General features: G+C 35.5%; 1 protein-coding gene across 3 annotated transcripts; it reads right to left on the reverse strand.

The window, feature by feature from the left end:
- Window positions 1-524: 524 nt before the first annotated feature.
- LOC146904369 (uncharacterized) lies at window positions 525-19,694 on the reverse strand. Of its 3 annotated transcripts, none has more exons than XM_085728612.1 (16): window positions 19,452-19,694; window positions 19,193-19,226; window positions 18,152-18,277; window positions 17,581-17,641; window positions 15,747-17,244; window positions 15,605-15,636; window positions 14,665-14,797; window positions 8,954-9,051; window positions 8,422-8,466; window positions 7,352-7,457; window positions 6,561-6,687; window positions 6,108-6,223; window positions 3,365-3,441; window positions 2,832-2,966; window positions 1,595-1,663; window positions 525-1,413 (listed from the first exon to the last, which is right to left on the reverse strand). In XM_085728612.1, exons 3-16 carry the CDS (start codon window positions 18,268-18,270, stop codon window positions 1,141-1,143), a joined length of 2,889 nt encoding a protein of 962 aa, XP_085584738.1. In that variant the 5' UTR covers window positions 18,271-18,277; window positions 19,193-19,226; window positions 19,452-19,694; the 3' UTR covers window positions 525-1,140. The 3 variants fall into 3 exon arrangements, with proteins under 3 accessions (XP_085584738.1, XP_085584737.1, XP_085584739.1); XM_085728611.1 differs by having other exon boundaries at window positions 19,193-19,269; XM_085728613.1 differs by lacking the exon at window positions 19,193-19,226.
- Window positions 19,695-24,795: the final 5,101 nt, after the last annotated feature.

Genomic DNA, 24,795 nt, shown 5'->3' on the forward strand with positions numbered 1-24,795 from the left:
AACTACCTTAATCTAACAATTTGTAGACCCTAAACTACCACATTCTACTCTAAACAACTTCTAAACAACAATTCCTAAGTTAATTCGTCACTAACAATCATCAAAACTAACATGCAAACCAAATTTATAAAAACCTAAAAATGTCATATTTCTTAAAAAAAAACTAAAATTTCTACTAGTTAAGTGCAATTAAGTAGGGTAATCATCACTTACTTGATAATGTGGAAGAAATTGGCTTTGAATGGTGCAAGAATGATGAAAATCGGATATGGGGGGAAAATTTTTGAAGTTGAGAAGTTGGAGAAATGAGGGAAATGTGTTTCTGTGTTGCTGATAAATGACTTAACTAACGCCGCGCAAGTTAACTTGCGCAACGCATGTTAAGTCACGCATAAAATATAACATGTGCAAGTTAAGGTGCGCAGCGTGACTTAACTTGCGCAGGGGTAAAAATGGAAGGGCTGCAGAGTGCGAGTGATTTGTGCTGGGTGGAGAGCAAAATTCTTATTATTATCCTCTAGAGATATTGAGACACATTTAAATATATCTGATAAAGAAAATGGTAACAAGGGCTGAAAGTCGAGAGAAAAGTAGATGCCATGAGGTTTTGGAGACGGTCAGGTACCAAATAATGCACATTTTTACAGTCCTCTGTTTCGCACAAGTCCAGTAAAGTTTTTCAGAGAAATTCATTTGTACCATTGCATATAATCATTGGGGACCAATAAATAATAAGTCTGTCAAAATAATCTAATGTGATGTTGGCTGTTTTTATTTATTCCACACTACTATCATGTGCCTACACTAGGACCGGAAATGTTCCCAAGGTACATAACTTTTTAATGAAGATGCCAATGCACATGGGAAGATAAGTTCACTTCATTTGTTTCTGAGCCTTGCTAAGGCAATGTCAAATATGACGAATATAAATGAACAATGCTAGTGACAATTCAATTTGCTTATCATAGGCTATATTCTGCAAATTGTTCCTTCAATAAATGTTATATGTTGAAGGTTCTTTTAGTTTTCATCACAGAAAAGAGCCACAGTTGCATGACAAAATGATTCTCTTTTCCTTCTATGAATGTGACATTGAAACTACTTTTAGTTTCGAACCATGTCTACTGAATTGGCATTAAATTATTGTCTCAACCAAACTTGGTAATCTGATCCTTTGTCAACGAACTTCTGCCAGCTCCCTTCCAAACGGTTCTCCTTTGAAGGATTCCAATCAAACTGCCCAAGCTTCATTACTAGTGAATCACCAACTTGAGCTACGTATCCTTCATTGTTTGCATTGTATATCTTGATAGAGCTCCGACAATGGATCCCAGCCCGTCTCCGCGCCTCAATCAACTCAGTTATTACATCATGGATGCCAAAATCATAGAAATGGTCATAAAATATGACAGGCTGCACAAAATTGAAACACAAAAACGTTAAACAAGGGGCCGATCTAGTTGGTTCGAAAAGTTGTGTGGTGACTATAAATACAGTTCAATCATAAAGGAAAATCATTTTGAGTTGCCTTAAACAATAATGAGTGTATCAAGAAGGTATTAGATGTCAATTAATCTGTCTATTCTAAACTTACAGTTCCAGGATGAGTCAAGATATATGCATATCCCTGCATCAGCTTATCTCGTGGAAATGGCCAGTGGCCCTGAAAATAAAATGAAGTGTCAAGTCCATTTTCTTCATTCTCTGGTATAGCAATTTCAGGTAGTTACTTGAAATTTAAACCTATTAACAGTATATGTGATAATGCCATGGGTCAAACTATTGAGGGAAACAGGACCAAGACTTTAGAATCAGTGGAAAGAATAGGAATGAAAATTCAAGCCACAACACAATTACAGACAAGTTATTGCAATTTTGATGAAGAAATAATGAAATCTGTAATACCTGAAAAGGTTTTGGGTTACAGTTCAAATTGAGGACTAAGAATATATCTAGTGAACTAAGAACATAGGATTATGAATAATAACTCTGGCTAAGTAGGTCTACCCAGTCAATTATATAGATGCAATTATGGGTGCAATAAACCTCATCAACCAAAAAATCAACCACAGAATTTGAAACAGAAACCTCACGCTTGGCTCAAGTCAACAAGCACAAAGCAGTACAGGCTACATCCTATATCAATACAAAACCTTCAAAGAGTAAGACAGGCATGTTTTTTAATTTTTATTTGCAAGACATCTTATCAGAACCAGTTACCTAGTACCTGTATGCCTACGGGTGCCATAGAACACGGATACACTTTATTTTTAAAATTCAGGTATGATACGGCTTCAATGCGTTAACAAATTTTATTTAAAAAAGTTATATACACGTATAATACTTGTAAAGAAAAAGCCATTGATCATTATTCACTAATATAAACTATAATGATCATAATTTACAAAAAAATATACTTGTGATCAAAACTAGTTCAAAAGATATATTTTAACTTTTATTTTAATCTATCAACAGAAAAATTGTAAACGGTGATAGTTTTAACTTTTAAAAACCTGAAGTTTCACCATCCATATCCAGTGTGTATATCACCCACGGAAGTTGTATCCCACAATATCGCGTTGTATCCGTGACATATCTCATGTATCTAGTAAAATAATTTTTTAAAAATTAATTGCGATACTTCTAGGATATGTATCGGAGTGTATCCTAATACGTGTCCGATAGTGATCCTTCCCCTATTTTGGTGTATCCAGTATATAAAGCATACTCTTATACAAGGTGATACTCCTTTCGCATAAATTCCACTTGATCACAAATGTTGATGTTTATTGCATCATATTTTGACAGAGAGAAAGAAACATGTTACATACTTGTGTGGACCCTGTATCATGGTTCTCTAGGAATGTGACAGCACGAGAAGGCCACCATCCCATAACTCCTGTTGGTTTCCCTTGAGGGTCTATCATTCTCCAATATTCATTGTGCAAAGCGGAATGAAGTATCCCCTGAAAAAGGGTAAGCAACACAACAATCTTTAGAATGCAGCAAGATCATAAAATATTCTAACATATTTTTTCTGTTTTTACTCTGCTGTTTTCTCCTCGTGGCACAAAACATTTGTAAAGAGAATTTCAAAACAAGCAATCAAACAATAGGCATGCATACTGTCAATTGTAACATCAAAGTATAGAAACAATTTTTATTATATATTTAAAGATTTTGGCCAAAAAATAGCAGGCCAAGGTTGTTTCTTTAGTGTATGTAGTTGTTTACTTTATAAGATAAAGTTGTGTTTGCTGTTTCTTCCTAGTGCTATGTGTGGCTATTTCAAAGGGTAAGCAAAAAAATTTCATGATTGAATTAGACATCACCAAGAAACTTAGTTAACATCTCATAAAAGTACCTTTGTAGTTATATCAAATGCAGATGAAGTACCACCGGTCGCATTGATCCAATTAACAATCCGTTGCCGATGAGCATCTATATATATAAAATTATAAAAGTCAGAAATACCATAAAAGAAAGAGAGAAAAAAATTGGATATGATAGAGATGTTTTATTTTATATTAATAGAACCAAAATATAATAAAGAAGCTGCTGTGAATTTTGACTCAAAACTCACACCAATAAACTTGAATGTGTGGAGCAAGGGTCAGTGGCAACCAATAACCAAAACAATTGCAAGCAATAACAACAGATCTAACAATAGTGTAAAGCAAAAGCACAATTGAACCAAAAAACAAGATAAAAGAGTAGAGAATAGAGAACAACACACCAATATTTGTTTACCTAGTTCGGCCCAACAATGACCTACATCTAGGAGAGAGAGATCTCTCCGATCTACAATCAATGAGTTCTTTACAAAGAGATACATGGGTTACAAGGATTTAGCCTTCAACTAGCTTTCTAAGAGCAAACCCTAATTTCTACCCTTTTCCCGAATCTCTTCTCGTGACCAAGAGACTAAATGATTTCACTACCCAAGGTGTTTACAATTGTTTCCCAACCCTAGAATCTATCCCCAAAAAGAACCAACCCTTAGCCTTTGATTACCTAAGGATCTCCTCATTTTGGTCTCCCAAGATTCACCCAAGTTGCATACCAATCTCTCACCCTCTCATGTGTTTCCCAAGTGTTTTCCACCCCCCATGAACCCCTCCCGAAAAGGCACCAACCCTTTCCCAAGAAACACTCTTGGTTCCCCAAGATTCACATTTTTCACACACTGAACCCTAAAACCCGTGTTGCCTATTTATACAGCAGTGCTCTGCACATCGTGCATCCCTTCTGCAACATACCACACGCATCACGCAGGCAACAGAACTGGACCTCTCTTAAATGCTCCAACAGCTGTGCATCATGCAGTAAACAAAAGCCAACACCGGAAGATTTTTTTCACATTCACATGAGATTTCAGGGCAGATCTCCACATAAGCAATTAAGCAGAGAATATCAGAGTTAGTGTGACCGCACACAACAGAACTATACGATTTCCAAAAGGTAAACAAAATGTTCAAACAGCATTATTGTAGTGAATAAATACATTGCAGGTCACTAACTACAGGATAGTTAAAAATACATGTTACTTTAAAAATACATTGCCCCATACAGGTCACTAACTACAGTATAATATTGTAGCAAATAAATAGTTGTTGCTTCATTGTACTGATCATATGCAATGTAGTTTCTAAAGGATATCAAGGTTTGCCAATCTAGTATTACTAACTACGACTATGATTGTTCTTACCCTGAAACTCTGTCGTATCCTATGATATCCAATGTGTCAACTGACAACAGCTCAAATAATGTTCCCAGCAACAATGCTAAAATGTTTTGGTGCAAGTGGTGGGATGCTACTTATAAATTTTCTGTTGAACTCCTTCTTTCCCCTCCCACTCTTTATGTTGCATGATATGTCTCCTAACCTTTGAAGTGCTGACAGACACGACACTAACATGTTGACACCGATAATAATTTGTGTCGGTTTTTGACAAGGGATAATATGTAATTAGGACAAAGATCATGCTCTCATGTCCTATTAGGTTGCTAGTGATACCTAAAACTCCCAACGATACCTACACTACTGCATTTTCTATGCATTTTGAAAAATGCTTCACAATTATTAAAAATTAGACCAATGTCATTACACGTCTCCAATATAATGTTTGAGAAATGAAAGAGGCAGGAAGCATGCCATATATTTCCTAACTCCAATAAAAAAATAGCAAGGAAAAACTAACAGCAAGGACAATTAATGAGCAATACATAGCTAAAGGGATGAAAATACTTTGCCATTGTTAAAACGGACCACTGATCTAAGAGCAGTCAACAGCAGTCATTGATATTTCTGTATAGGTAATTATAAATATTTGGTAAATTTAACTGTCCTCTCTAATTAAAATTTGAATGATTCTTCTCAATAACTACCTCTCTTGTCCTTTAAATCAAATGCAGCATACATCACATTGTTAACCAGAAACATTTTAAAAGTGATATGATAACTTATAGTTGCCCGTGTGCGATTTTAGTATTTGGAAATCAGCATATACACCATTGTTGTCAAAATCCCATTCAGAATCTTAAAAATCCATGATTTTGTGAATTCACTCACCCCTATAGACTCGGATCAGGAATAGAATCCTAAGTTGAGTAAAATCCCTGGGAAATCGCATGAAAATGTGAAATCAGCGTGAAATTGTGCGATTCTGGCGATCCTGGCTTTGAGTTGTTTATGTTTAAGCTTTGTTACTAGGTTGTTTTATGTTTAAGATTTGAGACTTTTAGTCGTTTATGTTTATGATTTGAGATTGAGACTTGGTTGTTTTATGTTTGTTTAATATTTGAAACTTTGAGTAGTTTACATATAATATATATTTACGACTATTTTTATTTTGGCAGGATGGTTGGATCTTGGTTGCAATTTTAAGATTTATGATCATGCTATCCCATTTCCATCCTACAAAATTATTTGAGTAGAATCCTTCGATTTTGTTTGTGATCTTATGTTTTACGATCTTGCTATCCCCTTTCAATCTGATGCAAGATCTAGATTCAGAAAACCTTGATCTACACAGTAAATTTATAAACACAACTCAAACTTTACTTTTCACAATACACTAAGGATAAATAATATCAATAATAATAACCTTGGTTGTAGCACAAACTTCCATGTTCATAAGACAAGCTGTCCCAATATTCTCCAATGGCAAATACAGGATTTGATGCTTCGATATATTCTTTAACATATGTGCCAGAGAAGCCTCTGTTGGAAGCAAATAAGATGTTATCAAATTTTAGATCATTAGTAGCTATGGAACAAGAATATCTTCTAATTGATTACATTTAAAATTAAAGGTCCACAGAATGACAAGACCGAAACCACTGAAACATAGAATGCAAAAACAGAGACCACTTAAACATTTGCTCTTTTTAACATATCATCCAGATGTCAGAAAAATTACCACACACACTCTACAACATATGTTGAAAAAATATGACCAACTAAATTTTTTCTTCAATAAATAGAGAAATTTAGTAGGAATTTATGGTTAAAGAAATTGCCATAAGCCCCCCATATACTTTAGCATGAAAAATATTACTTTACAAAGTCAAGCCGCCATCCATCAAAACCTATATCACTGCGAAGCCAGTTCAACCATTCCTTGATATCTTTTCGGACAAATTCCTGAGAATGATCAATATTTGGTGCAGCATGGAAGATATCCCCTACATATAGCATTAAATTAAAATAAGTCTATAAATAAGGAGACATCCAAAAGCATCAATGTAAAAGCTAATAAGCATTGTATTTTTCCCATACTGTGGAAAAGGGGTGCCACACTTTTCGGTGAAATATGACACAAGTGGAACATACTGTATTCAGGACCATGTCAAACTTGGTCCACATGAGGCAAAATAACAGTTTCTTGAGAATTTTCTTCACCTTCATTTGAAGGTCCCATTAATTAGTGTCTATGAGGCACCAGTTAAGGAATTAAGACTTGGAAAGTATTTATTGAAAGGTGAAATGTTTAATAAATCGGTAACTTTAAAAACTACACCCTCCGGTCACAAATATAAGCAAAAATCCATATTTTAGATTCATTCAATAAATAATGTATGTTGTCTACAATAAAGACTCCATACGTCATTTAATGAATGAATCTAAAACATGGATTTTTGCTTATATTTGTGACCGGAGGGTGTATACATTTTAATGAATTCTTTCTACTTTAGATTCCTTAACCAATGCCCTGAGCATTTGCCTTCGTTTAATTGGAAGTTTACTAATTTGAATGGACAGGAACAGCTCAAAAAGTCTCCAACGTAAATTACTTATCAAAAGAATAAGATCGAAATAGCATGTCTCGCCATGTATATATAAACATACCACTTGAAGGATTTCCACGCCCCTGAAAATGTGGATCATCGCATACAATTGCTTCAGGTCCCCATGCTAGCTTGCCACCGAAAATGTTCCAAACACCATTTGGACTCTGAAACAAGTAAAAAATGCTCTTCTTAATTTCTATATAGCCATTTGATAGCAAGTATTATGAAATGCACCTCTTAAATAGATTTCCCCAACTATAGTTTCCATAAAGGCAAAATTACAATTTTAGTCCCTTAACTTAATTTCAGGTAACAATTTGGTCCTTTATCTTTTTTTAATTTCAATTTTGTCCTTTTGGTCTATTTTCATATGGATTTTTAAACTTCAAATCTAATATTCTTTTGCAAACATAGATGAAAACTATAAATTTGAAGATTGAAATGCCATAAGAAAATAAAAACTTGAAGCTTAAAAATCCATATGTAAATGGATCAAAAGGACAAAATTGAAATGAAAAAAAGATAAAGGACAAAACTGTTACCTAAAATTAAGTTAAGGGACTAAAATTGCAATTTTGCCTTCCATAAACTATGGTTTGATATTAAAAGTAGATGATACTATGAATCCAGGATCAAAGGAATTATAGGAGAACCGGCACCTCCAAATACATGCCGCCCATAATTAACAAATTTCTGCAGTTCTCAACGTAATTTCAAACGCCCCCTCTCATGTCAGGCCAAATGGGTATGGAGCATGGACGATGCAGGAAACCATACATAGGATTAAGGACAGGCTTTGATCTCATCTTAGACTTTGGAGTTGACCTAAATCATACTTACAAAATTGGCTTGTAAGGTGAGGTATGTCCATCACAAAGGTCGTACCTCTTGGTGATGTTAAACTAAACTACCCCCCTAGACCCAGCACAGTGAAGGCGTTGGAGATTGCATTGAAGGAGGCCTAAATTTTCCGCAATTGAGAGGCTAGAGGCAAACTGCATCAAGACAGAATTTCCAACACTCCACAAACAACCGTAATATCCTTAAAGCCTGAACCCTTAATCAATGGCCCAAGAACGGATGTTATAACCTTTCAAAAAAAGATAAACATGATATGAAATAATTTACCTGTTTATGTGCACATCGATGGTTAAGTACAACATCTCCCAAGGCCTATTTACAGAGGAAACATAAAATGTAAATTAGAACCATACCAAACAAAGTGAAAACATAGTAAAACAATAATATGTAAGCATAAGAAATCAAACAGTAGGAAGAGACGTATAACAATATGTCCCATAGAAATAGTTTAACTATTTAAATCCATTTATGCAACAGGGAAACTGATAAAGAAAAATAGAATCCCTTATATACAAATGAAATAAAGTAAAATCATCGAAACGAATTCCTTGCAGCACTCTGCGCTAACTGGAATGTTTGCTTTGTTTTTACACAAAAGAAGGTACTTAACTACCTAAGTCTCATAAAATAAGGCTTAACTACCTAAGTCTCATAAAATAAGGCCTTGAATACTTCTCATAAAATAATTCTTCAAACTACTTAAGTCTCATAAAATAAGATTATTGTAAATTTGAAGAAAATAATTCCTTGAAATACATCTTCAGATATTCACTTTTATGTCATTACCAGCACAACATACCAGCAGATCGTGAGAATGCAATTCCTCTATACAATATTTAAGTTCTTCCACAGAACCATAGGATGAATTCAAGTTGTAAAGATCAGAAGGCATGTAACCTGCATATAGTTTATATTGTTCATGAATACATACCACAGTGCAATCATATATTAGCTCATAAAATAGACTTTTTTGGCACTGCATCGAAGAAGATTCCCTCAGGAAGAAAATTAAAAACATCACTCTGTCAGCTCTTTTCTGAAGATAAATCATGCAAAAACATTTATCTTTAAATCAGAGATTGTGAGAAGTTTAATCTTACTTTTGAATATGAATATTTCACATAATATTGAAAGGAATTAAAACCAACTATGTATACATGAGATGTGATCTAAATACTAAATAGGAATGCAATCCTATCATAACTCCTAATGATACTAACAGATCATACTATATTAAATATAATAAATATCAATATCTCAACACTCCCCCTCAAGGTGGAGCATACATATCATATGCATCCATCTTGTCACATATGTAAGTTATCCGAGGACTTCGTAGAGATTTAGTAAAGATATCTGCAAGTTGATCCTTAGAATTGACAAATGAGGTTTTGATGACTCCAGAGAGAATCTTTTCCCTAATGAAATGACAGTCGACTTCTATATGCTTTGTTCTCTCGTGAAAAACCGGATTGGAGGAGAGGTGTAAAGCTGATTGATTATCACATACGAGTTCCATCTGACCAACCTCACAAAAACTTAATTCTTGCAGTAAATGTTTTAACCACACAAGCTCGCTTGTAGCATGAGCCATTGCTCGATACTCATACTCGGCTTCTGTACTTGATCGAGCAACGACTGTTTGCTTTTTGCTCTTCCATGAAATGAGATTTCCACCCACAAAAATACAATAACCAGAAGTAGACCGTCTATCACTCGCATCTCCTGCCCAATCGGCATCTGAATACCCAACGATATTAGTGTGGCCTCTATCAGTGAAAACAAGTCCTTTTCCCGGTGCTCTTTTGATGTACTTAAGAATTCGAACAACTGCATTCCAATGACTGTCACATGGAGAGTTAAGGAACTGACTAACTACGCTAACTGAAAAAGATATGTCAGGTCTTGTTAGGGTAAGATAATTCAATTTTCCCACTAGTCTCCGGTATCTTCCTGGATCGGAATAAGGCTCCCCCTGGTCAGGAAGGAGCTTCACATTAGGATCCATAGGAGTGTCGACTGGTTTGCAATCTATAAGACCTGTCTCCTCTAAAATATCAAGGGCATATTTTCTCTGAGAGATAGCAATGCCTGACTTTGATTGAGCCACCTCAATCCCAAGAAAGTAACGTAGAGGACCTAAATCCTTAGTCTGAAAGTTTTGAAATAGGTGTTGTTTTAATGCTTTGATACCTTCATAATCATCACCTGTAATCACAATATCATCAACATAAACTACAAGATAGATATATTGATTTGATGATGAACATTTAAGAAAGACAGAATGATCTGATTCGCAACGGGTCATCCCAAACTGCAGCAAAACTTTGCTAAATCGACCAAACCATGCCCGAGGTGATTGTTTCAGGCCATATAAGGACTTCTGCAATTTGCATACCAGACTACGCCCCCCCTGAGCAACAAACCCAGGAGGTTGCTCCATATAAATCTCTTCTTCCAAGTCACCATGCAAGAAAGCGTTCTTGATATCCAACTGAAATAAAGGCCAACGTTTCATGGCAGCCATAGCTATAAAGAGGCGAACAGATGTCATCTTCGCAACTGGTGAGAAGGTATCGCTGTAATCTTGACCATAGACCTGAGTATAGCCTTTAGCCACTAATCGAGCCTTTAATCGATCAACTTGTCCGTCAGGTCCCAATTTGACATTAAACACCCACCTGCAACCAACAACAGATTTTCCAGGAGGAGGTGGAACAAGCTCCCAAGTATGGTTGGATTCTAAAGCTACCATTTCATCAATCATGGCTTGTTTCCATCCTTGGTGAGATAATGCTTCATGAACTGTCTTAGGAATTGAGACAGATGACAGAGCAGAAACAAAAGCAAAGTAGGAAGGAGACAGTCGGTGGTAACTCAAAAAGTTGTAAACAGGATGAGGATTAGCAGTTGACCTTTTACCTTTATGAAGAGCAATAGGCAAGTCATTAGAAGGCTCTGGTGGGACCACAACAGGAGAGGAGATTGGAACAGTGGCCGAATCACTAGAATCAGTAGCAATAGTATTTGGAGCTGAATCACTAGAATCAATAGGAGATGTTACTGGAGCTTCAACATGTCGACGCTCATAAATATTACTGTAACGGCGGAACTCAGGGTTACCTTGTAACTGTGGAGAACTTTGAGTAGAGATAGGTGGCTCAAATATTGGGTGAAATAGAGGAATAGGTATCACCTGAGAATCAGTAACATCTGTTGTAGAACTAGATGTAGCGGGTGAAGCAAAGAATGGTGTATCCTCGAAGAAAGTAACATCTGCTGAAATATAAAAGCGACGTGTAGATGGAGAATAACACCGATACCCCTTTTGGGTTCTAGAATAGCCCAAAAACACACATTTGACAGCTCGTGCAGACAATTTATCGCGACCAGGAGTGAGATCATGAACAAAACAAGTAGAGCCGAACACACGAAGTGGGACTCTGTACAAAGGATCCTTAGGAAATAAGAGTGAGTGTGGAATCTCATTATCCAATACTGAGGATGGCATACGGTTTATCAAATAACAAGCAGTGAGAATAGCATCACCCCAAAATTTAAAAGGTGCATGAGCATTGATCAATAAGGTTCGAGCTGTATCAACTAAATGACGATGTTTTCTTTCAGCGACGCCATTTTGTTGTGGTGTGTGGGGACAACTGGATTGATGTATGATACCAAGAGAAGCCATGAAAGAGTTGAATGGTGCAGAAAAATATTCTTTTGCATTGTCACTCCGCAAAATTCGAATTCCTTTTCCAAATTGGTTCTTTATCTCTGAACAAAATGTCTGAAAGGCACCAAACAATTGTGAACGGTCCTTCAGTAAAGTGATCCAGGTGCATCTAGAAAAATCATCAATGAAAGTGACATAGTATCTATATCCCAAAGTAGACAGCACCCGACTAGGACCCCACACATCAGAATGAACAATATCAAAGGGAGACTTGGATCTTTTGTTGGGACTGCTTGGGAAAGATGCTCTAACATGTTTGCCAAGTTGACATGACTCACAATCCAATGACTTCAAATGTGAAAGTTGAGGAACCAACACCTTTAACTTATCTAAACTTGGATGACCCAAACGACGGTGAATCATATCCGGAGATGCAGAAACACCACAAATAGTGGATGATTGACTATGAAGGTAATATAGACCATGTGATACAAATCCTGTTCCAATTGTCTTTCCTGTATTACAATCTTGTATATAGAAAGACTTGGAAGAAAATGTTATGGAACAATTGAGAGAGTCAGTAAGCTTACTGATTGATATCAAATTAAAAGGACAACCAGGTACAAATAACACATAATTCAATGATAGAGATGGCAGAGGTGAGGCCTGACCAATACCAGTAACTTGTGCCTTAGAACCATTAGCAAGGGTAATACTGTGAGGTATATTTGGAGGTGACAAGTTAGAGATAAGAGAGGGATTACCAACTACATGATCGGAAGCACCGGAATCTAAAATCCATGATCCGACGCAGTGAGAAAGACAAGTTGTAGAATTACCAAAAAGAGCCAAAGTTGCCGGAGATAAAATCGGTTGGACAGCCATCATACCACTAAACCAAAAAACCTTTGAATAACGTCCAAAGACAAATCTGCAAGTGGCAGACTAAAGTGACCAGAGAATGACCCACAAAGCCTGAAACGCGAGAAGAAAAAAAAAACTGACGAAAAAACCAATCAACTTCAAAGAAATCTCCGAACGACCTCTAAAGAGTGGGACCCAAGTGCTGTTGATGGTCCCAAACAAAACTGAACAGCAAGGTGAGTCAAATGATGACAGTGGCGATTGAAAGCAGCGGGAAGACGGCGCGTCGATTGACGTTTGATGGCGGAAAGCAGATCGGTGTCGTCTGATTCTAATTCCAAAGCGCGTGTCTATGTCGGTGGCTCCGACAACTGTCAGCGGTGGTTGTGCTCTCACAGCTGACTTGAGACCAAACAAACTAAAAACTAGGGTTAGCCTTGTCGGCAGAACCCAAAGAAAAACCTTGCTCTAGATACCATTTTGAATATGAATATTTCACATAATATTGAAAGGAATTAAAACCAACTATGTATACATGAGATGTGATCTAAATACTAAATAGGAATGCAATCCTATCATAACTCCTAATGATACTAACAGATCATACTATATTAAATATAATAAATATCAATATCTCAACACTTACATTTAGTTCAATTGATAGAAGTTATTCAACGCACAAAACTGTCAGTTCTTAGCAAATAATGAGTCCATGAAATGTGGTATATTAGATTATGCATATTATTTATGCTCCTTCTTTCAAAATGTTAACATAAATATAAATTCAATTTTTTTGCATATTATCTTAAATGTGATGATAATATCAATTAGTTCAATGGCAATAGTGAATACACCATACCATGCATTACAAAAAGATGGCTAGATACAACTTACAAGTGTATACATGAAGTAATATAGATAATTATATTACCTTACAATATATCAAAGCTCTGGAACAAGTTTTAAGATATCAGGAACGATAGTAATCGGATGGTCCATGTAGCCATGTGATAAAAGATTCGGTAGTTGATGAGAATGAGAAGGGATAGTAGTAAAATTAGTTGAACAAATTTTATAGGAAAGACCTGAATGACTTGTTTATGATCTGAATAATTGCAACAAAAAAAAATGCTGTAATGTTGAAAGCTAAAAAAAACTGTACTTAGTACAACTGAAGCATATGTTTATGTTTTTTATTCAATAAAGCTAAAATTTATTGTTGTACTAGATAAGGTTATGTTTTTTCAGTAAATTTTGAAGGTAGGGTTAAAAATGACTACAACACTGTTAACGGTATTTTAATTTTACATCAGATAAACACAACACATATACATATGATCACAAATTCATATGTATACTCTATCATTTGGTTTCCTTGTTAAATAGATCAACAGTTAAAAAATGGAAAAAAAATGTTATGGCTGTCTGTTATATGGTTGTAGGGTGTCTCTCTCTGATTCCCATTGAGTATATAGCTAAAAAAATTGATTTTAAGTATTACAAAAAAGCGAGTTCAGAAACATGAGAAAACATAAATAAGTGTGGGGGAGGGAACTTTTATGTAATCATGTGAAACTCAAAGAATTATTCTCTGATGCAGAGATCTGAACTACTCCCTCCGGTCTTAAATATAAACAACGAATCTTTTTTCAGATTCATTAAATAACTGATGCATCTGAACTATGTTATAAATTGGATAATTCAATGAATCTGAAAAGGGAATATTTGGTTATATTTGAGACCAGAAGGAGTATATGTAAGATACCTGATGCATCAACATAAAATACAACAACATTGCAGTTCAGTCACTACAAATGAAATTCTGCTGTGACAAACTATAAATTACAAGATCCAAACAGCACACAGCTAACACACCAATAACAATGCAACGGTAACCAAAGTTTCCTACTAGTGACAAAAAAAAGCACTGATATTATTATGCTCCATAGAAAGAAGAAAGCATGTCAAACCTTGAGCAGCAACAGATTCTGTTGGTGGCGGCAGCCACACTGCAGTCACCCCACATTTAGATAAATCAGCAGCTTTAGATGCCAACTCCTGGTACCATTGCCTTCTCCAGCTCTCCCAGTTAAAAGCTTGAAACTGTAGAAAAACAAATTTATCAGAGATATTTTTTTCCCCCATTTGATTTTGCCTTGCCTCCATAAGAGATAAACACATGCAATAGATGATCCATGTGACAGATACTTGTAATATCAAAAGCTAATGAACACCAGTGGACACAATCATGCAAATAAAGCAATGCATGTCTTATAGTGAAATACTACTTGATGAAATGAATGGTAAAGTAGTTAAAGCAGTGACAGAAATAGCATATGGTGAACAAGCTCTAAATGCTTTAGTGTTTCTGCATGAACAGTACAGCATTGATTGTCAGGTGTATCAATTCAAAATGTGATTAATCTTTCATATTTTTTACTATCACAGAAATATTTTGTTTCTAGTCTGAGACACGATAAACTACAAACATAACCAACAGATGTCACGCACAAATTTTCAAGCTTGGAAACTCCAGAGATGGAACAACACACAGTTCACCAAAAACTTAGTCAAATGAGAAAACAAGTAACGCAGTTTTTTGACTGAAACTGCAAGCCCAAGTTTCAAGCTACAAAGTCCTAATAGAAGTAAAACTTGAAAAAGCAATATGAAAGAGTGCTTCAGGCATTATGCAAAGATCATATTCTAGACCATTAGAACAATTATATCAGAAGTAGCATAAAGAACATTTAACAAACTTGAATATATAAGTTCAGAAGCATCCCATGCATATGAATGTGAACCAGTCACACTAATGAATGATGACATCTCATGTACTTAGAAAGTAACATGCAAAAACTAAAATTATGAACAGCATTTAGCATTCATAATTGGTAAATAGATACTAACCACAATCTCTCGTCCTGTTCCTGTTCCTGGCTCTGCATTTAAGTCGAAGTTTACATGAGATAGGTGGACAACATTAACAAAATAAATCTCCCAGAAGTAATTTTGAAATTTTATTTCAAAAAATGTAGACACATCACATGACCTAGTATTTTTTGTTCAGGGGCTTTCTCCCATTTTATAGTCTTCCGTTGAAGAGCACGCTCCAAGGCCTTCCGCTTCTTCTCAATTGTTTCTCTTTCGAAAACATGTTCAATTAAAGCATCCCCTTCCTTCGGCTTTTCTCGAGCAATAGACCATACTTCATCGGCTTTAGGCAACTCCAAGGATCTGAACTTCGATGTTAATGCTTCAGCTACATCAGTCTTTTTTGGTGGAAATTTGGGAATGACAGCCTTAATCCTTCTTGCCATCCACTGAGGTATATCTCTACGAGGACCGTCACTCAGTAGTTTCCATTTTTGAGAATCAACATCTGTCAAAAGATCTATCCTCCCACCATTAACAGCATATATTGAATCTTCATCTTCTACATCTAGTTTTCTTTCTTTCATTAGCAATGTTTCAGCCATTTCAGCTCTTTGTTTCCACATCTTCAGAGCATCTTCTGATGCCATCAATGACCTCTGCAGTGCTGCACATCTTCTGAGGTAGGCATTATCTTTACTGACGACTACTTCTTTTGAAGCTTCAATAGTAGCCTTTATGTTTTTCAAGTCAGTCTTAAAAGCCTTGGAAATTGCCTTCGTCTTGTCTGCCACATCTTTTCTCATTTTCTCCATTAATGACTTCATCTCCTCCTCTTGCTGTAAAGTGGTTTTCCTGTGTGACTCTTGAAGATCAAGCAAAGCTTTCTCCGCATCAATGGCTCTTTGTTCAAATGCCTTCACCTGTTGTCTGGTGTGCTCCAATTCTATGTTCAGTCTAGCAACCTCATTTCTCGCAACCATCATCTGAGATTCTAAATCACTTAACATTCCTTGTAACTTGATATTTTCTACCTGGACAGAGGTAATTTCCGTAAATGGAGATGTACCATCAATAAATGTTTCCATGGCTTCCTTTGCATGTTCACCTGCTTCCTCTGCCACAGCTAAAGCCCTTTCTATAGCATGTTTTGACTTCTCCACAATGGACGATATTGTACCCTCAGTTGCATCCTTAATTTGCTTTTCGATCTGATGAGCTGCATCAGCGGCTGTGGTTTCAGCAGATGAAATTCTGAATTGAGCATCTTGTAGTATATGAGAAGTTGCCTGCTGGAAAGCAGCCTCTGCTAACTTTTCAACCTGCACTGCAAGATCAACAGCATCTGTTTTAGCAAGGACCAGCTTAGATTGCAGCGAGAACTTCTCTTCAACAGATTCCTCCAGATTTTTCTGGAAAAGAGATTTGGCAGCCTCAAGCTCTCTTATAGCTAATTCTTTGTCGTGTAAAATGGCGGCGATGTATTCCTGTTTTCTAGCCTCAGAGCGTGCAAGTTCTTCAAGCAATTGATCTCTCTCCTTCTCTATAGCCTCTTGTCTGTCTTGTGCTTCTGAAAGAGATTTCTTGGCTGCTATTAATTCATCTTCTATTCCCAGAACTTCATTTTTCCCTAAATCTTGATCAACAACTATATCTGTAAACATGTCATCACCATTCTGTCATAGAAATAGAAGAAATATAGGTCACTCGCTATTATTACAAATCAAAACATTTCATCATTTAAAGACACGATTTGTTGTCAAAGGGATTGTTAAAAGCAAACAACTAAACAGAATCCCTACGTGAAGTGCCTGTACCTTTTTAATTAGCTAGTTCCAAATGGAAAAGGCTATAACTTGATTAAAATTTCCTATCATTATATTGTTCCATAGCCTTGTTAATTAATATCCAATAAATTCTTCCTTAGATATAAAACCAAAGGTTCCATTTCAATATTTGTTCAAGGACAACATCCATCTAATCCTAAGAGAAGTACACAAGGAAATCCTTACATTGTGTGAAAAAACTATGTGTGCTGATTTGAAGATTCTCTTGTCAGCAAAGGAATAACTTCTGCAATAAGATGAACAAAGAAGATTAAGAGGGTGTTCTTAAGATCTTATTTGGACTTATTTCATGATAAAACTTTTTTTTTTTTTTGGAAAACTCGGTATCTAGACCAATAACCACAAAGCCAACACCACTGGGCCAACCCCTGGGAGTTATTTCATGATAAAACTTAAAAACACTTGTGAAAGTGTTCACAAAAATAGCTAATGATATACATGAGTTTATGGAGAAAATGAAGCTAATTCATGGAGAAAAGTATGATATACTTATGAGGTACGAGCTACTTTCAGCTTATTTAATAAGATCAACAAGGTAGCTCGTGTAAACAGCTTATACAAAACTTATCTTATATCAATTATTCGATTCAAAGAATGCAAACAATTTTTCAACATATACATCCAAACATAAATAGCTTACTGAATTTAAGTGTTCGTCACTACAATTTCTGTTTATTAAATAAGCTAATGGAGTTGTTAACTCAAACTTCCTTAAGACTTTTTTTTATAAACACACCTGTTTCTTACTGACAAAGTTGAAGATATTCCACGGGTAAAAGGGTGCCTTGGAACAAAGGGATAGCGTTTAAGAACTCCTCCCAAAACTGCTGTATCAGGCAACACAGCAGCTCCCATTTTATGCCTGCAAAATGTATTACACAACCATTCTTATAACATCTTATCATATTCTATCATCATATTGAATAGCAGAACGATAAAGATAAGTGCAAGTTTCGATTGACAGTGAGTTCGGTGGAACCACGGTGGACCACATCGATTTTACCATAAACTACGAGGTTCAACAAAATCACGGTGACACTGCAATTTTGCTAAATTCACCGTGGATCCAACTTACACTAAGGACTGATTTGGATTGCCTTATTTGAGCTTATCTACTGGCTTAAGCACTTGTGAAACTGTTTGGGAGAACTTATGAAAATAGCCCATGACATTACATAAGTCATCTTCAGCTTATTTTCATTAGCTCTCAGTTTATACGAAAATCATTTAACTTTATTTTATCTTTTGTCATAGAAATAGCTTATACATAAACCTTTTTTGTGATAAGCCCTTCTCATGATAAGCATTTATATTATAAGTCGCAAATAAGGGTCTATTTGGTAAGACACGTATTTGAGCTTATAGCTTATAGCTTATAAGCTCCTATGACTTAAAAAGACCCATATCGTAATGTCATTTCCTCACAAGCTTATAGCTTATGTTTACGTTCTTGTAGCGTTTTTTCATAAGCTAATTCAAGTAGCATAATTATAGCTTATAGCTTTTTATCTCAATTTTACCCCTGCAATCTCAATTAAAAAAATAAATATTAATTAAATATACCTTCTTTAGTCCTTTCATATTTATAAGCTAACTTCAACCACTAATTTTACCAAACACTACAAATTCAATCAGCTAGCTTTGTAAGTCATCCACTATAGATTCATCCTCTATAAGCTAGCTTATTAGCTATCTGCTATTTTTTTACCAAACAGAGACTAAGTTGTTTATCCAAACAAAACTTAAATGACAACAGTATAAGCAGAAATCTACATACCCTTTTTTTTTTCTCTTTTCTGAATCTCCTTAACCTTGTATTTATGACATCACCGACAATTATCAACAAAGCTTGTACTGAAAAATTAAAATTGAAAAAATAAAAAAAAATAAAAAAATTAGTTTATGAAAGCAAAGATTAATCAAAACTATAAATTCGGAATTTGCTTAACGCCATAGTTGCAGTTAATGAAGTGATTTATAATAAAATGCAACTTCAAAAATTAAAAATTAATAAAAGTTTAGAGAATTTTGTGTACCTTGTTTGAAATATGCAGAATCTTGTTCTTCGTGTTTTTACTAGTGTTACTGATTTTAGTTTGATTTGGAAAGAGTGAAGTGATTAAATTCGAAATCAATGTTGAATTGTAAATGTGAAGAAAAGTTGTTAGAAACAAGGAAGGTATTGTTGCAAGGGCGCGGACATGGAGAGGATTCAACGGCCAGAGAAAGTGGAATCATGAAAAGTGTGAAAGAGAAAAGAAAGTAAGAGAATCACGTTTGCAAAAGTTGGAGGTGGAAATTGATTAATAAGAAAGGGGAAAAAAAATGCTTTTTTTGGAGAAGTCGTTATATGAAAGTAAAGTGCTTGTTTGATTCTAATGTGAGGTGTCTCAAAAAGTATGGAAAGGTCAAATGTGGTTTAAAGAATTTTACCGTGGGTTTGTTTGTTTGGCAAGACTTAGTTTTGAACTTATAGCTTATGTTTTAGAAAATTGCTCTTCTCAAAAAAAAAAAAAAAAACACTCATTCTCAACTAAACGGAAAGTACCACTGCATGACTTAAGTCATGTTCGGTGCTTTCAGCATGAGTTAACTCATGCATGTTGTAAATCTAGCGTGACTTAACTCACGCTGTCTGCTGTTATAGAACATCAACTTTGAAACATAAGCATTCACTTTTAAAACTTCTCAAAACATCCCCAAGTGTGCATTTTTCGCTTCAAGTGTGATTTTCTTCATTCTTGCGTCATTCAAAACCAATTTCTCTCACAAAATCAACATTGTCTTTTTTTGATTTAAATTTTTTATTTTATTTTTTTGAGAAATTTTACATATTTGGGTTTATAGAAATTTGGTTTACATGTTAGTTTGTTTGATGAATTAAGTTATAAATTGTTGTTTAGAAGTTTATTAGAGTGGGTTTGATTGAAATGTAGTAGGTTAGAGTTAGGAATTGTTAGAAATTTTGTTGAACTCTAGGTGTTTGATAAAATGTCTCGATGAAAATTTGTTTGTTTTTTACATTGTTAATGATGAAATTATGTAGAAATTGGTTTGTTAATGTTTATTATAGTTAGTTTGACTGCAATGTGGTAGTTTACGGATTGAGATGACACTGCCGAAATTTAACCGATGTTGTTGAATATTGAGAAATGACACAATGTGCCTATGAAAAAAATCATTGATATTTTGCTTTTTTAAATGTTGTGTAGATATGTCTCAAAGGTCCGACAGACTTAGTGAGAAATGACACTGCGCTCTAACCATACCAAGACTTTTGAACCAAGTGTACGCATACGCTTCCATATGAACATCAACTAGACCAGCCTCTTGAACAACTCGACGAAGCCCACTAATCAACCAATTTTCCCTTTCATTCCTTCCTTTGTTTTCACTAGACGAGATAATATCATTAAAGTCCCCCAAAATACATCAAGGCAATCAAAAATTATTTGAAAGTTGTCGTAAAAAATGGCAAACATCTTTTCTTCTATTACTAGTATAGTGACCCGTGCCAAGCACGGGAAATAAAAAATTTTTTTGATCAAATGTATAGATTTTATATTATGTTATCTTAAAATTATAAACGTGGTTATAATTTAAATTTGATATGGAAAAAAATATCATCTTAATGTTGTTAATTTTGTATATAGTTTGAAATATCTAAACATTGCACATAACGATTAAAGTATTTGGATTTATACTTATACTAATTATTTGTAGTATAAGATGTACTCATTGTTAAACTTAGCATATGTAATATTTATGCAAAAATACGCCGACGTACTGTATATTATTATTTGTTGACATAATATATTTTATTAATCATAAAAACTAAAAAGATTATATTTTTTTTATATAACAGTCAGTGTCAGATGTATACCCATAGCCTGTGAGTGCAAACGTTAAATTTTTTATGGGTGTGTCTAAATATAGTTTGGGCTACAGAAACGTCGATTGTTATTTGTTTTTATTTTTTACAAAACCAATGGTCTAATGTAAATTTGTATTTTGGGGTAACAACGATGTAAAAAAAAAGTTCTGCGTACTATTATACCTGAAAAGTGCATCAATTAAAAGTCAATGGCAGGAGGATCTGCTTATATAAAAATTGCATGTCCTGTAACGACCAATACGTAGACATGGCAATGGGGCGGACCGGGGGCGGGTTTGAGAATCCCCGCCCCCGCTTCCATGCACCCGTACCTGCCCCCGCCTCCGTCCCCAAACCATATCAGGGGTAAAAATTGAACACACAACCCCGCCCTCAACTCCCGGCTCCGCCCCCACCCCCACCCGCGAAAACTTTATTTTTTATAAAATATTTAAAAAATGCATATTTTTTCATTTTTTCAAAGCAACAAAAACACAATAATTACATTAATAATTATTTATCTAATAAACTTTTTTCAAAAGAGCAAAATAATTATAATAAATATGTTTCTAAAGAGTAATATTATATTAAAATAGGTTGGTACTTATGGAAATAAGATTATAAAATTTAAGAAAGAAAGTTTTAAAAAACGGGTGCGGGGCGGGGGTGGGTGCGGGGCGGGAGTAAGCATACCCCGCCCCCGCCCCCGTACTAAAACTCCAAATTTCCCCCACACTCGTACCCGCACCCGGTTAAATCGGCTTTTCCCCGTTAAATTTGGGGCCGGGGCGGCCGGGTCTTGCGGGGGGCGGGGTTTGTTGCCATGTCTACCAATACGCCTTACAAAGAAATTAAAAAAGAAAAACGACTTCCAAACAATACGTAACTTTAGTTTTTTAAATTATAGCAACAACAATTCTAAAACATAGCCAATGATCATACTTTTTGAAAAACTTCACGATACACAACATTTTTGGTTTCCTTGCAAACATTATTATCTTCATCCAAGATGAGCAGCTTCAAACCTTTTCTAGAAGTAACTCGAGAGACAACGACATAGAGTTGTCCATGCGTGAACACGGGCTTAGGAAGATAAACTCCCACTCGAGATAAAGATTGACCCTGACTTTTATTTATTGTCATCGCAAAACAAAGCGTCAATGAAAATTGCATGCGTCTGAATTTGAAGGGTAGTTCTGGATCACTCGGAATAAGATTCATCCTGGGAATGGATACCCTGGTACCTGCCCTTTCTCATGTAATTACAGTAGCAACTACCGTGCTCTTCCCTAGATGTGTAACTGTCAGCCTCGTACCATTACACAGTCCATTGGCCTAATCAATGTTTCTCATCAGCATAGCCGGACATCCCACCCTTAGTTTCAACCGGTGATTTGGAATTCCAGAGCTCTTACTACCATTAAGAAATTCTGTTGTGAAATACTCGCTTTAGACATCATAATTTTCACACGATCGACAAACAGAATCAGAGCTTAAATACTCTTTCTCTTCACTTGGAATCAGCGACATCATATATTCGTTAACATGCTCAACTGAATCAAGCGTTGGTGCGAGTATTCCCCTTTCTTGGAAAAATAGCTGGTCACCAATGTTATCATTCAAATCAGGATACACAAAGTTTATAATTGACATCAACGGATTTGTTGTGTCCGATATAAGCAAATATTCAGGAATTTCTACCTTCATTTCACCATTCTCATCCGAAGCGTCATTGTCGTCTCCAGTTGAGAGTATCCACTTGCCAAAATTAGGAATTTCTTCCTGCTCTGCATGCTCTGCAGGTACCAAAGATGCACCCAATATCATATTAACAGTAAGCCTCAACAAATTACAATAAGCCCATATCTTTGATGAATTGATTGAGGCATCAACAATATCCCGCCTCGTTCCTTTTCAGACAACAGACAATATCTGCCTGAAATCACCACCTAAAACTACTATCATTCCACCAAAAGGTCTAAACTCGTTTAGGGGATCATTCTTGGACATCACACATTGATCGGTCAACTGCCTCAAAGCACCATTGGTGCATCATTGGAGTCTCATCCCAAATTATCAACTTTGCAGCGCACACCAGGTCGGCCCTAGGACTATCCTTTTCCATCGTAAGCGATGATGCCTCATTAATCTCAATAGCGACTGTCAGCGTCGAGTGCGCGGTTCTTCCACCTGGTAATAGAAAAGCCGCTATACCGCTGGATGCAACATTCAATACAATTAACCCCTTCGATCTAACAGCATCTGACAATGTTTTCCATATAAAGATTTTTCCAGTACCACCGTAACCATATAAGAAAAAGAAACCACTGTCGTCAGAACCAACGGACTCCATGATCTTGTCATGCACACATCTTTGTTCATCAGTCAACATCAGCGTGTGTCTTATCCAGTTCATCTTTGTTGTCATTTAGCTCATCAACGATAAGCTTGTTTGTGAAAGTTGGCATGTCTGCTGCATTTGGCCTGGGCATAGATTTGAAGTCAATAAGAGACCGTTTGTTTTCCTGAAGCAGCATTTCAATTTCAATCAAACACAGCTTCTTCAAGTAATCGTCACTGATACGCAGATCTTCATATTAAATGTAAAGTCCCGAAATTAATATTAACACCTTTGCATGCATATGTGTGCACGTTGAAGAGAAAGATAAAATATTAGCTTTATATGAGAATTCTTTATATTTAAACATATCAGCTTAAAAAATGTAGAAAATGCTGAATGGTATCGTAGAGTTAGTAACTCTTGGTTTGTTCTTTACTATAATTGCCTCGTCCATGTCATTTGCACCCTGATGCTAAACTCGTCATCCCAGAATTCCAAGCAGTATTTGACTTGTGTTGCTTCAAAAACAACAACAAAGGAGTACGCAAAGAGAAGTGCAGTGGAGACAACACTAACAAAGCATATCTCAGTGGAGACTTGTTTTTACTTTGAAGTTTTATGTTACCTCTTAATGCATTTTAAGTGCAGCTTTTCCTTTTAAAGTTGCATAATGACACGCCATTTGTTCTAATTCTCATCAATGACAATTGCAACATGTTCTGGCCTTAAAAAAAATATATCATTATGTCTTGAAACATGTCTATTTTCACTTCTGTCTTTGTCATAAAAACTAAAAATGATAGTAAGAGAATATATGCAATGCAACGGAAAAAATGATATTAAAGTTACGACTCAATTCTTAATCGAAAAAAGCTTCTTTCAGCTTAACTCAAACTAAAAGAATAAGCTTATTTGTAAAGGATTTCCCAAGCCATTATCTAATTAACGCGAAAATAAATAGATATAGAAACTGCTACAAAAAGATGTCATGAATGCTCACTAATCTAGATAACGTGAAAAATTAATCAATTAAAGAACAGTTTTGTGGCGTTGATAGTAGGTCATGCATTAACCTTATGTTGTTTGCATTATTTGTGGGTGTGTTAGTGTCAGTTCTGCGCTGCTATTACCTTATGTTGTTTGCATTATTTGTTTGCATTTTTTT

Source organism: Medicago sativa, chromosome 7 (assembly GCF_051527215.1).
Source record: "Medicago sativa cultivar Bolivia chromosome 7, Bolivia_mono, whole genome shotgun sequence".
Lineage (NCBI taxonomy): Eukaryota > Viridiplantae > Streptophyta > Magnoliopsida > Fabales > Fabaceae > Medicago > Medicago sativa.